The sequence below is a fragment of the Hemibagrus wyckioides genome, linkage group LG11 (genome assembly GCF_019097595.1).
Source record: "Hemibagrus wyckioides isolate EC202008001 linkage group LG11, SWU_Hwy_1.0, whole genome shotgun sequence".
Lineage (NCBI taxonomy): Eukaryota > Metazoa > Chordata > Actinopteri > Siluriformes > Bagridae > Hemibagrus > Hemibagrus wyckioides.
In genome coordinates, this window is record NC_080720.1 from 20267602 (window position 1) to 20280183 (window position 12582).

At 39.6% G+C, this 12582-nt stretch overlaps 1 protein-coding gene across 10 annotated transcripts in view; it reads right to left on the bottom strand.

Moving 5' to 3' along the window:
* The window catches only part of nav1b (neuron navigator 1b), a 99442-nt gene that overhangs the window by 16402 nt on the left and 70458 nt on the right, over window positions 1–12582 (bottom strand). For 8 of the 10 annotated variants that reach the window (XM_058403171.1, XM_058403170.1, XM_058403173.1 and 5 more), the window contains 7 exons: window positions 12021–12159; window positions 6684–6987; window positions 3721–4468; window positions 2576–2983; window positions 2249–2290; window positions 1370–1524; window positions 18–194 (listed from right to left, as the gene is read on the bottom strand). In XM_058403171.1, the coding sequence (XP_058259154.1) occupies window positions 18–194; window positions 1370–1524; window positions 2249–2290; window positions 2576–2983; window positions 3721–4468; window positions 6684–6987; window positions 12021–12159 (1973 nt within the window). The remainder of the gene's footprint in view (window positions 1–17; window positions 195–1369; window positions 1525–2248; window positions 2291–2575; window positions 2984–3720; window positions 4469–6683; window positions 6988–12020; window positions 12160–12582) is intronic. The other 2 variants (XM_058403172.1, XM_058403175.1) reach the window with 1 other exon arrangement.

Below are 12582 nucleotides of genomic sequence, written 5' to 3' on the forward strand. Positions count from 1 at the left end.
AACACAGAAAGCCTCACCATCCTCTCCAGGCTCCCGGAAGGATCCAGAGCGCATCATGCTCTTAGGTCGGTCGGCCAGTGACATGGAGCTTCCCAGTGGGGAACTTGCATACAGGTCATAGCTGCCCTCATTGGCTGGGATGCTGTTGGAGCGAGTGATGCGAGGGGTGGTGCTTGAGCTTGTAATAGGAGCCACTGTGAAAGACACAAGACACACAAACCTATATGGATTAATACACACATGCTTACAAAGTAGACTATAGAGCTCAAAAAGCACAACAGCTTCAGGAATCAGTGACTGTACTCTGAATCTGTCTGGAATACAGATTGTTACCAACATCTGTTTGCAGAGGTCTGACGCTGCACTACTGACCATCTTGATATATTTACCTTTAGGGTACAACACTCCAAAATATGGAGTGTATAAATACACTCACTGTCCACTTTATTAGAAACATGCCTTCAAATGTATGCAATTATCTGTCCAGTCAATCACATGGCACTGATTCAGTCCAATAAATCATAGCGATACAGATCAAGATCTTCATCAAACTTGTGACATGGCATCTCCTGGGATTTTCATACACAATAGTCTTTACAGTACACAGAGACTGGTGAATCTCAGAATGCACAACACAGCAGTAGACCACACCGACTTGCACTTCTGTTAGCTGAGAACAGTGATCTGAGGCTACAGAGGGCACAGGGTCCCTGAAACTTGGCAGATAAAGATTGGAAAATGGTTGCCTGGTTTATTTCCATACTTCATCTGTGTAGTTCTGGTGAGCCTGTGCACTCTGTAACCTCAGATTTCTGCTCTTGGCTGAGAGGAATGGAAACTGATATGTTCTTCTGCTGTTGTAGCCCATCTACCTGGAGTATTCTGTAATTTTTTCTTCTCACCATCATTGGAAAGTGGTTAATTGTACTGTAGCCTTCCTGTTCAAAGCATTCTGGCCATTCTGCCCTGACCTCTTTAATCAATGTTTTCGTAATTTCATGCACAATTCTGTACAAACTCTAGATACTGCTGTGTATGAAAATCCCTAGAGATCAGCCGTGTCTGAAATACTCAAACCAGGCCATCTGTTACCAACAACCATGCCTCAATCACAGTTACAGAATGAAGATTAACTGTAGCTCTTAGCCTGCATCTACATGGTTTTATACATTGTGTTGCTGCTATGTGATTGGCTGATTTGATAATTACATGAATGAGGAAGTAGAGGCATACCTAATAAACCGATAGATTAATGTACGAGAGATAAATAATCCTGAAGATAGCAGACTTTAAAAGATATACATATATAAATCCTTCCTTGGATACAGTGGGGTTTCAGTTGCATGTCAGATGATATTCTTGTACTCACCCACATTGGTGGGTGGTGTTTTGCCAGCAAAGGATTGGCTCAAGTGAGCGGGTGATGGGAGTTGGGGTGGGCTCTCGGACTCGGTCATGCTCATTATCGTGTGGGAGTGGCGGCGTTCCTTCGCCTCACTTTCTGATTGGCTACTGCCATAGCGACTGCAGAAACACAAAGCAAACATGATGTCAAAAGAGCTGAATAGACTTGGTTTGAGAAGTAAATTTCATACTCATTTTCTCCATAAACTTGGATAAACCTTTAAATAAAGAGTACGAAACAATCTCCTTATGACAATAATTTTAGAAAAAAATGGGAAAAGACAAGTGTACTTATTTATTTCGATGAGGGAGCAAATAGCTGATCATATAAATCATCGTAAATTATGCCACTGAGTCATATTTTCTCTAAAATGAATGCTTTGAATTTTTGTATTTTAGTGTTTTTAATTACTGTATATGTTGTTGTTTGTGTATAAGCAGCACCATTTTTAATTCTAGATTAGTTTTCCCACAATTTTAACTCTTTCAATCAGATTTATTAATTGTAGCAGCTTGCAAGTCATGATGTGTTGTTCCACTTTGGACTCTTTCATACCAAAGGTTGTCAGAATGCTTGATTAATATGATCAGCGTAGCCACAGTGATATTATGTGTGTTATATTTAGAATATTAATGCTGATTACTGTATAACATTGAATTATCAGAGACAGTGGAGCCTGCTGGAACATTAGCCAACACAAGCCCTCTAGTTCACTAGTTAGACACTTAACCTTAGCTTAGTCAACACTTTTATATTCATTCTGGAACCTCGCTGCTTAAATCTATAGTATTAACAAACAGTAACTTTCTAGCATGACTGGCAGAGATGTTAATTTAAAAGTACCTTAGTCCTTGCTTGGGTAAGGTGTTCCTGTCAGTTTGTAGACTGAGAGATGGAGAAAACAGCACAAATAAATACCTCATCTCAAAGCATCAGTTTTAACATTACATCAACAGACACTTTACTGAAGTTGACTGATTACAGTGCTGTGAAATATGTTCAGTAATAATTAGACATACAGTAGGCTGTTTGAATATAGAGAATTCAAACAGCTATGCTATGCTTTTACCAACAGAGGGCAGCAGTTACATGCACAAACGGGATTTAGAAACATACTATCCCTCCATGCTATACCATGTTTATCCTTGTAACCCTGAGATCCTGGCCCACCTGTCATTTAAGGTGACCGATGTGCGAGTGCCTGCCCCCCATGTGCCCATAGTCCTGCCTGTGGTCTCCTCCTGGTCCCTGAGTTCCACACTAGGCGGCAGGCTCATGTGCAGAGACAGGGACTCCATGCTGTGGTGGACACCAGACATCTTGGGGTATAGGAGGGGGGAGCTGCTCAGTGAAAGAGGCTGACCGGAGAAGCAGCTTGGCGAGTCGATGTTGAGCACTGGAGCTGGGCTGGGAGTGAGACGGCTGGGCACGCGTGAACCCACCAGGTCCTGTAGCTTGGAGTACGGAGGAATCTTTGGGGGAAGGTCTTCAATAGTCACACATGAGTCTAGACTGTTGGAGTTCATCTTGTCTAGGTGTACCAAGCTTGGAGGATGCACGAGAGATTTAGCCAGCATTCTGTTACATAAAGACAGTCAGTTACTGTTAACCTACAGTCTGGGACATTAAGAAATGCAGTGAAATATGTACTTGATTAACATGTTTTAATGAAATGCATATTTTTTTTTACTGTTACTTAACAGTACTCTGTGACAGGAATCACACATCTACAATGAGACAACCCTACCTAAGCAAGCAAAGACTTGCTCACAAGTAAACAGCCCTATGTCTTAAGAGTTACATTCTGACATTTCTGTCTAACAGTGGTCATTTATCAATTAGAGTAAACAGAACATAACAGAACAAGTACAGACTGAACTGTAAGTTAAATAATTGAGTAGCAGACCTTGTGATGAAGCATCCAATGAGTCACTTAAAAATCCATTGCTTAAGTGCTAAAGGACTTCAAATTATGAAAATGTATGTGTACAGACAGGAAATAAAATGCTGAAGGCACTAGCAGCATTGCCATTTAAAAAGAAGAAGAAGATGATGAAAAAGAAGAAGCCCTTATTTGTTACAAATGCATTACAGCACAATTTAATTATTTTCTTTGCATAACCCAGCATGTTAGGAAGCTGGGGTCAGAGCACAGGGTCAGCTATTATACAGCATCTCTGGAACAGAGAGGGTTAAGAGTCCAACAGTGGCAGCATAAACCCCAGCATTCTGATCAGTAACCCAGAGACTTAATCACTGAGTCAGCCTTGAACATTCTAACTTTCCTCATTTTATTTATGAATGTAAACTCTTACCTTGGTGTGGTAGTTGGAGAACTCAGTTCTGGGTATTTGCTTGTACTGGTCCTGCGTGTCCTGTGGATCTGCTCTGCATTCTCCCCACAGCTCTCTCTCTGGTTTTCGCTCTTCAGAGAGTTGTTCTCCAGGTCCGCTTTGGCTTTGGCCCTTTCTTTCTCCTTCTCCCTGTCTGTCTGGTTAACAGGCCCAATGTTGCTTGTGCGATTGCCTGCCTTTATGCTACCTCCATCCTTTCCTCTAGTAGGCATGGTAGCAGGTAAAGTAGGCATGGGCTTGAGGCTAAGGAGACTGGCATCAATGCTGCTGCTAACAGGACGAGAGGTGGTTCGGCCCGTTAAACTCATAGCGCTGGACTTCGCAGGACGAGGGAGACTTCGGTACTGAATGCTGCCACGGGCGTTTGGTGCAAGGAAGCCGTTCTCACCATTGCTGGCATCCAGGCTGTTCTTTCGGCTTCCTCCTCCAGGCACAGGCTTGGTGGGGATGCCTGAAGACTTAGGAGTTTTGCCCACTGTGGCTGACCCACTAGAGATGGTGGCACCTCCTGCTGTCATTACAGTGGCTGTCCCGGTGGTCGGGGTTTTCCTGTAGCCGAAGCTGCCTGCAGTAGGTTTGACAAGGCCTGAAGGCGGTTTGCGGTGTTCCACACTGTCCCGACCTGCATCGGATCGGGAACGCTGCAGGCCTGAAGTCTTCAGTGACAACTTCTGTTTATCCACAACCTTAGTGTCTCCTTTTGGTGCTGCTAAGAGAGAATGAAACATCGTTATCACACTGGAGAAATTTTGGAACAAAAGCATAAGGGCTATTTAAAGAATGGGAAATTACACACAATTAGATATTTTGTTTCATTATGTGTATAATAAGCACATAAAAAAGTGAAACTCTAAGTAAGTATACTACTAAATGACAAACCCCATCAGCATACTTCACTTTTTATCTCAAGTTAGTTTATGTGTTCAGCATGGTTAAAATTTGCTCATTTGCATCTGGATCTACTTAATCTGACTCACTGCATATAGACAGAGAAGACAAGTAAGCACAAATCCATCTGTATTTACTTAAGACATAGTGTGATCAGATAGCATCTAAACTGTCACAAAGGACAACACATCAGCCAAATAACTCCTAAAAATGCGCTCTGCAAGTACTCCAAAACCGCACAGCCCAGGTGCAGTGCATCTCATATCACAATAAGAAGGCATACCTAGACTCGGCTGTCTTCTAACAAGATAAGTGCCAGCAGGCAGGATATGACACAGTCTGCTTGCTATAAGTGTTTTAGCATGTACAGTGCCTAAAAGGAAGGTTGGATTAACATGTGTTAGCTAGTAAGTATTACCTGTACCTAAAAAGTCATTCCGTCCTATAAGGTAATCTTTGAACTGGGCATGTATACTGTGGTTTGAATCTGAACTGCCTGTGCGAAAGCCCCCAGAGGTTATTTGCTTGCAAAGACTCAAAAATATATACTTTGAGGTAAGGTAAGCTAGTTAACCAAGTAAGCTAGTTAAGTTTAGAAAAGCATCGATTTTATGTATTCAGATACAAATATAAATTGTTTACTGTAGCTACTTGGCTCCGTTAATTCTGTGAACATGTGCTTCCAAACTCCAACTGTTAGAGAATCTGTTTTCAATAAGAGCTTCACATTGTAGTAGACGCTTTCTGTGCTATTGATCCCTGCAACGGAGACTATAAGATGAGTATAAGGTTTATATCACAATTTTAAATGGCCTAAGTGTCCCTATAAATAGAGAGTGAATATAGTCTATGTTGAATCAACCAATCCAATTATTAGGCTTGTATTTAAACAAAAATACAACTGATTAAATAACATGATCAAAATGATGTTGATTAACTGTGATGGACTGGTGTCCCATACAGGGTGTATTCCTGCCTCGTTTACGGGAAATGCCCCGTATCCACTGCCACCCTGACAATAAAGCAATCCCACAATAAAGCAGTTACTGAAAGTGACCAAGAGTGAAGTTGATCAACATTTTTAACAAGGTCATTCCCGTTCCCATTTGCAGGGATCAAACAGATGGTGATGAATTCTTATACACCATCACGTAAAAACATTTCAGGAAAATAACCTAGCATCATAACACAAAACCGGTTCTGAACCTGATAAATGCTTAAAATGTTGTGAAGCATTGCAACTGTCCTTCAATTAACTGTGCTCAGTCTCTGACATTTAAATGTCATGTGAACCCCAAGATCCAGTACTGAAAGGTTACACAAAATGCCATTTCCAGGTAAAAGAAGAAGAACTAAATGCAATCACAGCCTCATTCATAGCAATTCAAACTTCTTTATTAAGCAAAGCTGCTGTCTAGACGTAAAGGCAGTACACAAAGTAAGGAATACTGGATTAAGATCTCTCCCCATCCTCCCAAAGGCTTCACGTTAATCAGATTCTGGCATCCATAACATAGTGACTCCCTGTATCTCCTGTGACAACACTGTGATATTTACTGAAGAGACATTATTCTAAGTTCAAGTCTACATCTGGTCTTCATTCAAAGAGCTTATGTTTGACAGCACTGGCTAGCAAGAAAAGCCATAATATTACCCATTAACACTTTTTTAGTGAGCCAGGGCATTTGAACACCAAAAAAGGTTTTATGTTTTGGATAAGAATGGAGCTATGAAGATACGGTAAAATAACACAGATAAGCCGCGGTGCTTTCCTGTCTGATTGTTAGTTGATATGCATTTTACTGTACTTTGGATCACACAGCAGAAATCCTATCTCTATCAAGACAATGGGGGGGGGCTTTGATGTTGAGAAGGAATGCAACAATGGAGCAGGTGTGTGTGTGCGCATGCATTATTATGCACTTGTTATCAAAGAGGACTTGATTGTATCTTTTTGGATCATGTATATGTATAACTCCATATACCTGCAAAACAACTGGAACTGTAGTAAGATAAAATGTATCACTCTTTCTCACCTGCCACTTTCAGCACACTTTGTGATGTGTGTGTGATGGGAGATGTGATGCCAATTGGAGGATTTTGGCCCTTTTTGAAGACGCCTGGTTGGCCCAGGCTCTGTGGCTTTTTCAGCTCTCGTCTTGCCGTCTTCTCTTGTGCAGCTCCCTCTGCTGGTTTGCTTTTTCTGTATTTGCTGGATGACTCTGTCTTCAGGCTGCCGGTATCATAGGCTCCACTGTCTGCTTTCTGCAAGGCCTTGTCCTCACTGTACCAAGCAAGACCGCTTTCCACCAGAGAGCGCTTTTCTGCATCTGTACGCAGCTGAAAAGACACACAATAATAAACACGCAATCATTTATTCATTCTGTATATTCAATATATTCCAGTCATTTCAAAGAATTCAATATATCCACTAGATGGCACTGAATGGCACTACTTTAAAGCTCTGGTTTAAAAAATATTTTTTAAATAAGAACTCTTAAATATGAAAATGACACATGTTGGTGTGGAAGCTATCTGCTCTGAGTAATGGAATTGGTTCAACTTGTCACATTACTACTTGTTTTACGTATCATATAGCAAGGAAGAGGTGGCATGAGATGGAACATTTTGCAGTCATGTAAAAACAGACTTTAATAGCACTGAACACTCTAATTAGCTTAACTTTGTGCTGTTAGTGTTTGCACAGAGAGCAAGCTTCAAGTTTAGTGTTGTGTGCATAAAGAGTGCTTTAAGCGTCAATATACAATGACATTCTTGTGCTACAATTTGTATACTCCTAACCAGACACAGTGCAAAATGAGAAGTAGCTCTTGTGTAAAATAAGTAGCTAAAGTCAGCAAGTGAAATAATAGAAAACTATAACAGAAAACTAAGTGTAAATAACGTGTGCAGTCATAAATTGTCACAGTGGAAGATGCTGCACATTCAGCTCTCTAAAATGTTAACATAATATAGCAAGTAATGTTTGCACATGTTACTGTAACCTTTGCACATTCAGAACGTTACTACATGTAGCATAATTGCACATCATGCTATTAAATGTAGCATGTAACATACCGACATAACATGCTGTTACGTCTTCTTTTATCTTCTTATTTCAATTAGATTTTTTAATCTTGAATCAATAACAATATGGTGATATACTTAAGCAATGTAAGTGTGTGCAGTCGAAAAAAAAAGTGTTATAGTGGAAAGTACTACTCCAGTGTAAATGTCAGGGATGATGAGAAAGTGCAAAATGCCTAGTGCTGGCCTGCATGACTATCTTCTTGTATGCAACATTTTGAAGGGTTTCCTTACAAATTGCCAAACATCCCAAATATCCATAAAGTACTGTTCGTCACCACTTTAATGTTGGTCAGCATGAATGAACCCAGATCCTACCATTCTACAAAATATCATACACAAAATTGATGTATGGAAATTCGAAAGAATCACATGAAAGCAAGCCTGCAATTTCTAAGTCCCTCCCCCAAACAATCACAACCAGCCCTGGGTCCAGCCCCAGGTATTCACACCATGTGTGAACATATATGAAAAGCACAGAAGATGCGATTGAATGAACATACCAGTAAAATCACTGGTATTGAAGTTATCCACTAATGTGTGGAAAATGCCACATCGTCTCCTACATTGGCTAAGCAATAAAGTAGCTTTATTGCTTACCCATGTGCTGTCTGTGGTATGATAATGATGAAACATGGCAAGATATTACATTTTCACGTAGGCTGTAATGGAAAACACAAATACAGCAGTCAAATGAATTAGGTGACTATTCAACCATAATGACTTGAAGATAATAATATACTGTAAAATATATAAATGGCTCAGCCATATGCTAGTTCACTTGACATGCAAGCTTTCCTTCATGGAAAAGTCAGATAGGAATGCTTCAAAGCTCTTCAAGCAAATGAGACCCTACACGTTATCTATGGGTCTGGAAGATGTATAATTGGCATTTATTGACCTGCCAGCACACGAGTGGTTGAAAAGCGCAGACCAATGTGAACATCATATGGTATAATAGGCATCAACATTAATGCCAAAATCTTTCTTAGCATTCCTTTCTTTTAGAATGTGTCATAAAAGCTTGTATGAATCCATCATATGGTAATATCTCAAGCAGGCCACGTTACCATAGCAACCAACCCTGCAAGTCTATTAATGTGGCTTTATTTTTTCCTCAGCCCTTGCTGAGCCTGAATTTCAGCACTTGTTATATAATTTCAAGCATTATAGAGCAAAGAACTCAGTAAATGCTGCTTAGCATATATCTCAAGCCAGGAAGCAATTATACAATATGATTCAGATGCTCCGAATTCAAATGGAGGAAAGCAAAGCCAGGCTCTCATAAGGATCTGGCTTCTGCTTTACGTGATTTTTGGTTGTTATTTTTGGCGCCGGAGATCGGAAAAGACACAGGTCAAATGCAACAACTTTAAATACAGACACAAGAATTTTGAAATACAAACCATAACCTAACACAGACGAGGGTTCCTATCCACACAGGTAACCGAGGCTACAATCTGACCCAGAGAATCCAATGTCAGTACACAACATAATACATTAAATTTGTTACTAATGAATACCTTACAGTTAAAAAGGTCCTCCGTATTTACTATACAACATGGCATAAAATTAATCAATGGATGTAATTTGTTTTACTGTTACTGTTGTTCTTTCGGCTGCTCCCTGTTTGGGGTCACCACAACAGATCATTAGGTCCACATGTTTTAATTTGGCACAGGTTTTTTTTAACGTTGGATGCCCTTCCTGATGCAACCCTCCCATTTTATTCGGGCTTGGGACCGGCACTAAGAGCTCTCTCTTCAGTGGTTGGGTTAGCACCCTGCCCGGGAATCGAATCCAGGCCGTGGCAATGAGAGAGCAGGAGCTGGCCGCTGGACCACCAGGAGGCTATGTACAGTAATACCTCACACATCCGCAAGGTTACGTTCCAGGACCCATCACGAATGACGAGGTTTCGCGGATGTTCGGTGGAGTCACTAAAAATGCTAATACTGTACTGTAAATGCTTATTTTTAGAGATTAAACCCTAAATATGACCCCAATCATGCTCCCAAAACACTTTAATTTCATTTAAAACTTAGCTTAATGCATTACCCTTAAAAAAGAAATAAATGTTTGACGTAAAAATAGAGTACAGTATTGCCTGTATAAAAACCATGGGAAAAATCACCGAGATCACTTATTCACAGAATATACGTGTGTGTTTAACCAAGCACAAGGGGCGGGGAGATGAACCGTGACATCATGCATACAAAGCATCATAGCTACCAGCCAATCAGCAGCTAGGTAAAACTGTTAATGCTTAGTGATTAGCTACTTCCAACCCTTCCAGCCAATAGCGTGTCGTGATGGCTGTACTGTACGTACATGATATCGGCGACGTTCAATATCATTAAAATAACATTTATATTTTATTTATATTGATATTTTGTTGATTTTACTTTTATATTTATATTAATTAATAAACTAAACTTTTCTTAATAATTTCGCATTAAAAAGCATGAAAATGTATAAATTGCCACGAAATTAGCCGTAAAATTTTTTGCAGGATTTCGTGGGTCTGCGAAAACTTTGCAGATGCAAATTAGGTACGCTACGCGAAGCCGCGAATCATGAGATGTGGATCTGCGAGGTGTTACTGTATTTTCTTACACTAATGACCAAAAAGTATTTCAACTGATCAAAACAGAAGTATATACTTTTTGCCTATAATTTATCACAACTTTTTCTAAACCTGTTCCTTCAAGCAATTATGGAAGCTTGTGTAGGAGCAGTGCAAAGCATAAAATCATGCAGATGCAGGCCAGCAGTTAATTTTTACATCAGCCATCAAAATTTTTAAAAGTGATTTTGTGCTAGGTATTAAGTATTTCTATAAACGCTTATTTCTTGGGATTTTCCTGCACAACAGTATGATAATACACCACATCAAAAAGTAAAAGTTGTTTTATGAGATCACTGTTCCTCAGCAGTCTTTGCAGTCACTGGATCTGAATTCAGTAGAACACTTTGCGATGTGGTAGAACAAGAGATTCACAGCATGAAAGTACACCTGAAAATCTGCAGGAACTGCCTGATGCAATCATGTCAACATGGACCAGAATCTCAAAGGACTGTTTCCAACATCTTGTGGAATCCATGGCATAAAGAATTGAGATTCTTTTGAGAGCCATTATTAGTATCATTTTAATTATAAAGTGATGAGTGTGTGTATGTAGTGGTTACACATTACTGAATGATGCTGAATTTTTGAGACAAGGTGATATATTTCCTTGACATCATATTTCCAGGATATGTCAGAAAATATAGCTTTATTAAGGGTACCATTCAAACAGGAAGTACACAATGACTTCAAGAATATTTTTATTTTATCTACAAATGTATATTCTGTAAGGTTATTTCGTTAGATTTACAGACACACTGACTATTGTAACTGTATTGTATATTGTATTGTATATCATGGCACTGCCGAAAACAGAGAGTGAATAATTATCTCTAACAGTACCTTTTGCAATAATGCTAACTGCAAGGTAAATCAAAGTATAAAATTAATGCACTTGTATAGATGACACAAATACATTATGGTTTCTATAGTTCGTTTTATTTTTTACATTATTATTCTAAAGTATGGATTCCAAAAAATGGATTAAAAATGTGTGTTATTTTTGATACAGTTACGTTTTCTGTAAGGCGGTGCCTATTAAGGCAGTTCCTGGAAAATCCTGAGGACAGAGAGAGCTTTGTGGTTTCTCAGTGACATGACAGGCTGCATTTTTTTTATATCTTATTAACTTTAATCCAGTGAAAAAAAATGAGGGTTTTTTCTGGAAAGTACGTCTTCATAGCTATAGTTACATGCGCTAACAAGAACTAACTCGTTGGATATTTCCCAACATTAATAACATGCTAGTAATCTTAAGTCTCTCACACCCCTGCATAAACATGACTATGCGGTGGAGTAATTTCAGTTCCAGACTAATCCAGCCACAGAGCAAGCAAAGTGCTGTACAGGAGGTACTTCATACCCACTGCTATCAGACTGTATAACTCATCTGATGTGTCTTATTTTATGGGCAGATAAGTTTGCTTTCCTATTAGAAGAAATATTTGCCAATAAAACAAGACTATGGCTTAAAATGAGTAACGATAACTGAGATTTTGGTTTATTGTAAGCTTATAGAAAAAAAAATCAGTAGATAAATTGGACGATAATGAAAGTATTTCCACTTGCTGAGAAGGATATTTTTGTAGTCAAATTTAAAAGAAGTAAATGAGGACTGGTGTAGAAGTTTGACTCTTGCAAATGTTGGGAGAAAACTTACCATGACAGAAGAGTTCCGTCGGGAGCCGACTGGCGTAGTGGGTAATGAGTTCAGTGAGGAGCTCGCATTCAGATCTTCTGAGCTCAGATTATCGGAGCCATCACTCAAACCACTACTGATGGAGCTGCTCTCATCCCACCTGCAAACAGAGAGCAAGAGACAAAAAAATGAAGCTGATCAAGTTTTAACTGACAACAAATAGATCTTGTCTATCAGAGAACAGTAAGAAAGGTTGCTGGCCATTTGCTATCTCCGGTAAACAAATTTCAAAAGCATACAGAAGGTTAATATTACTTTGTAAAATCTCTGGAGGTCATAAATATTCTTAAACAATCAGACATCTGTATATGACCAGACTGACAGACAGTCATGCTGTGCCCCCAGCTGCTCCTGAAGTGGCATGTGCAGCAGACAGGATGCAAAAGACAGAGAGCCCTTCCAATTCATTAGCAAAGTACATGCAACATGAATAATCACACAGTAAGTGAGGTTTCATGACATTGAGGTGGCTGTAAAAATCACTGGCTGTGAAAGGCAATGCTGCTCCACTGTCCTGTCTGGG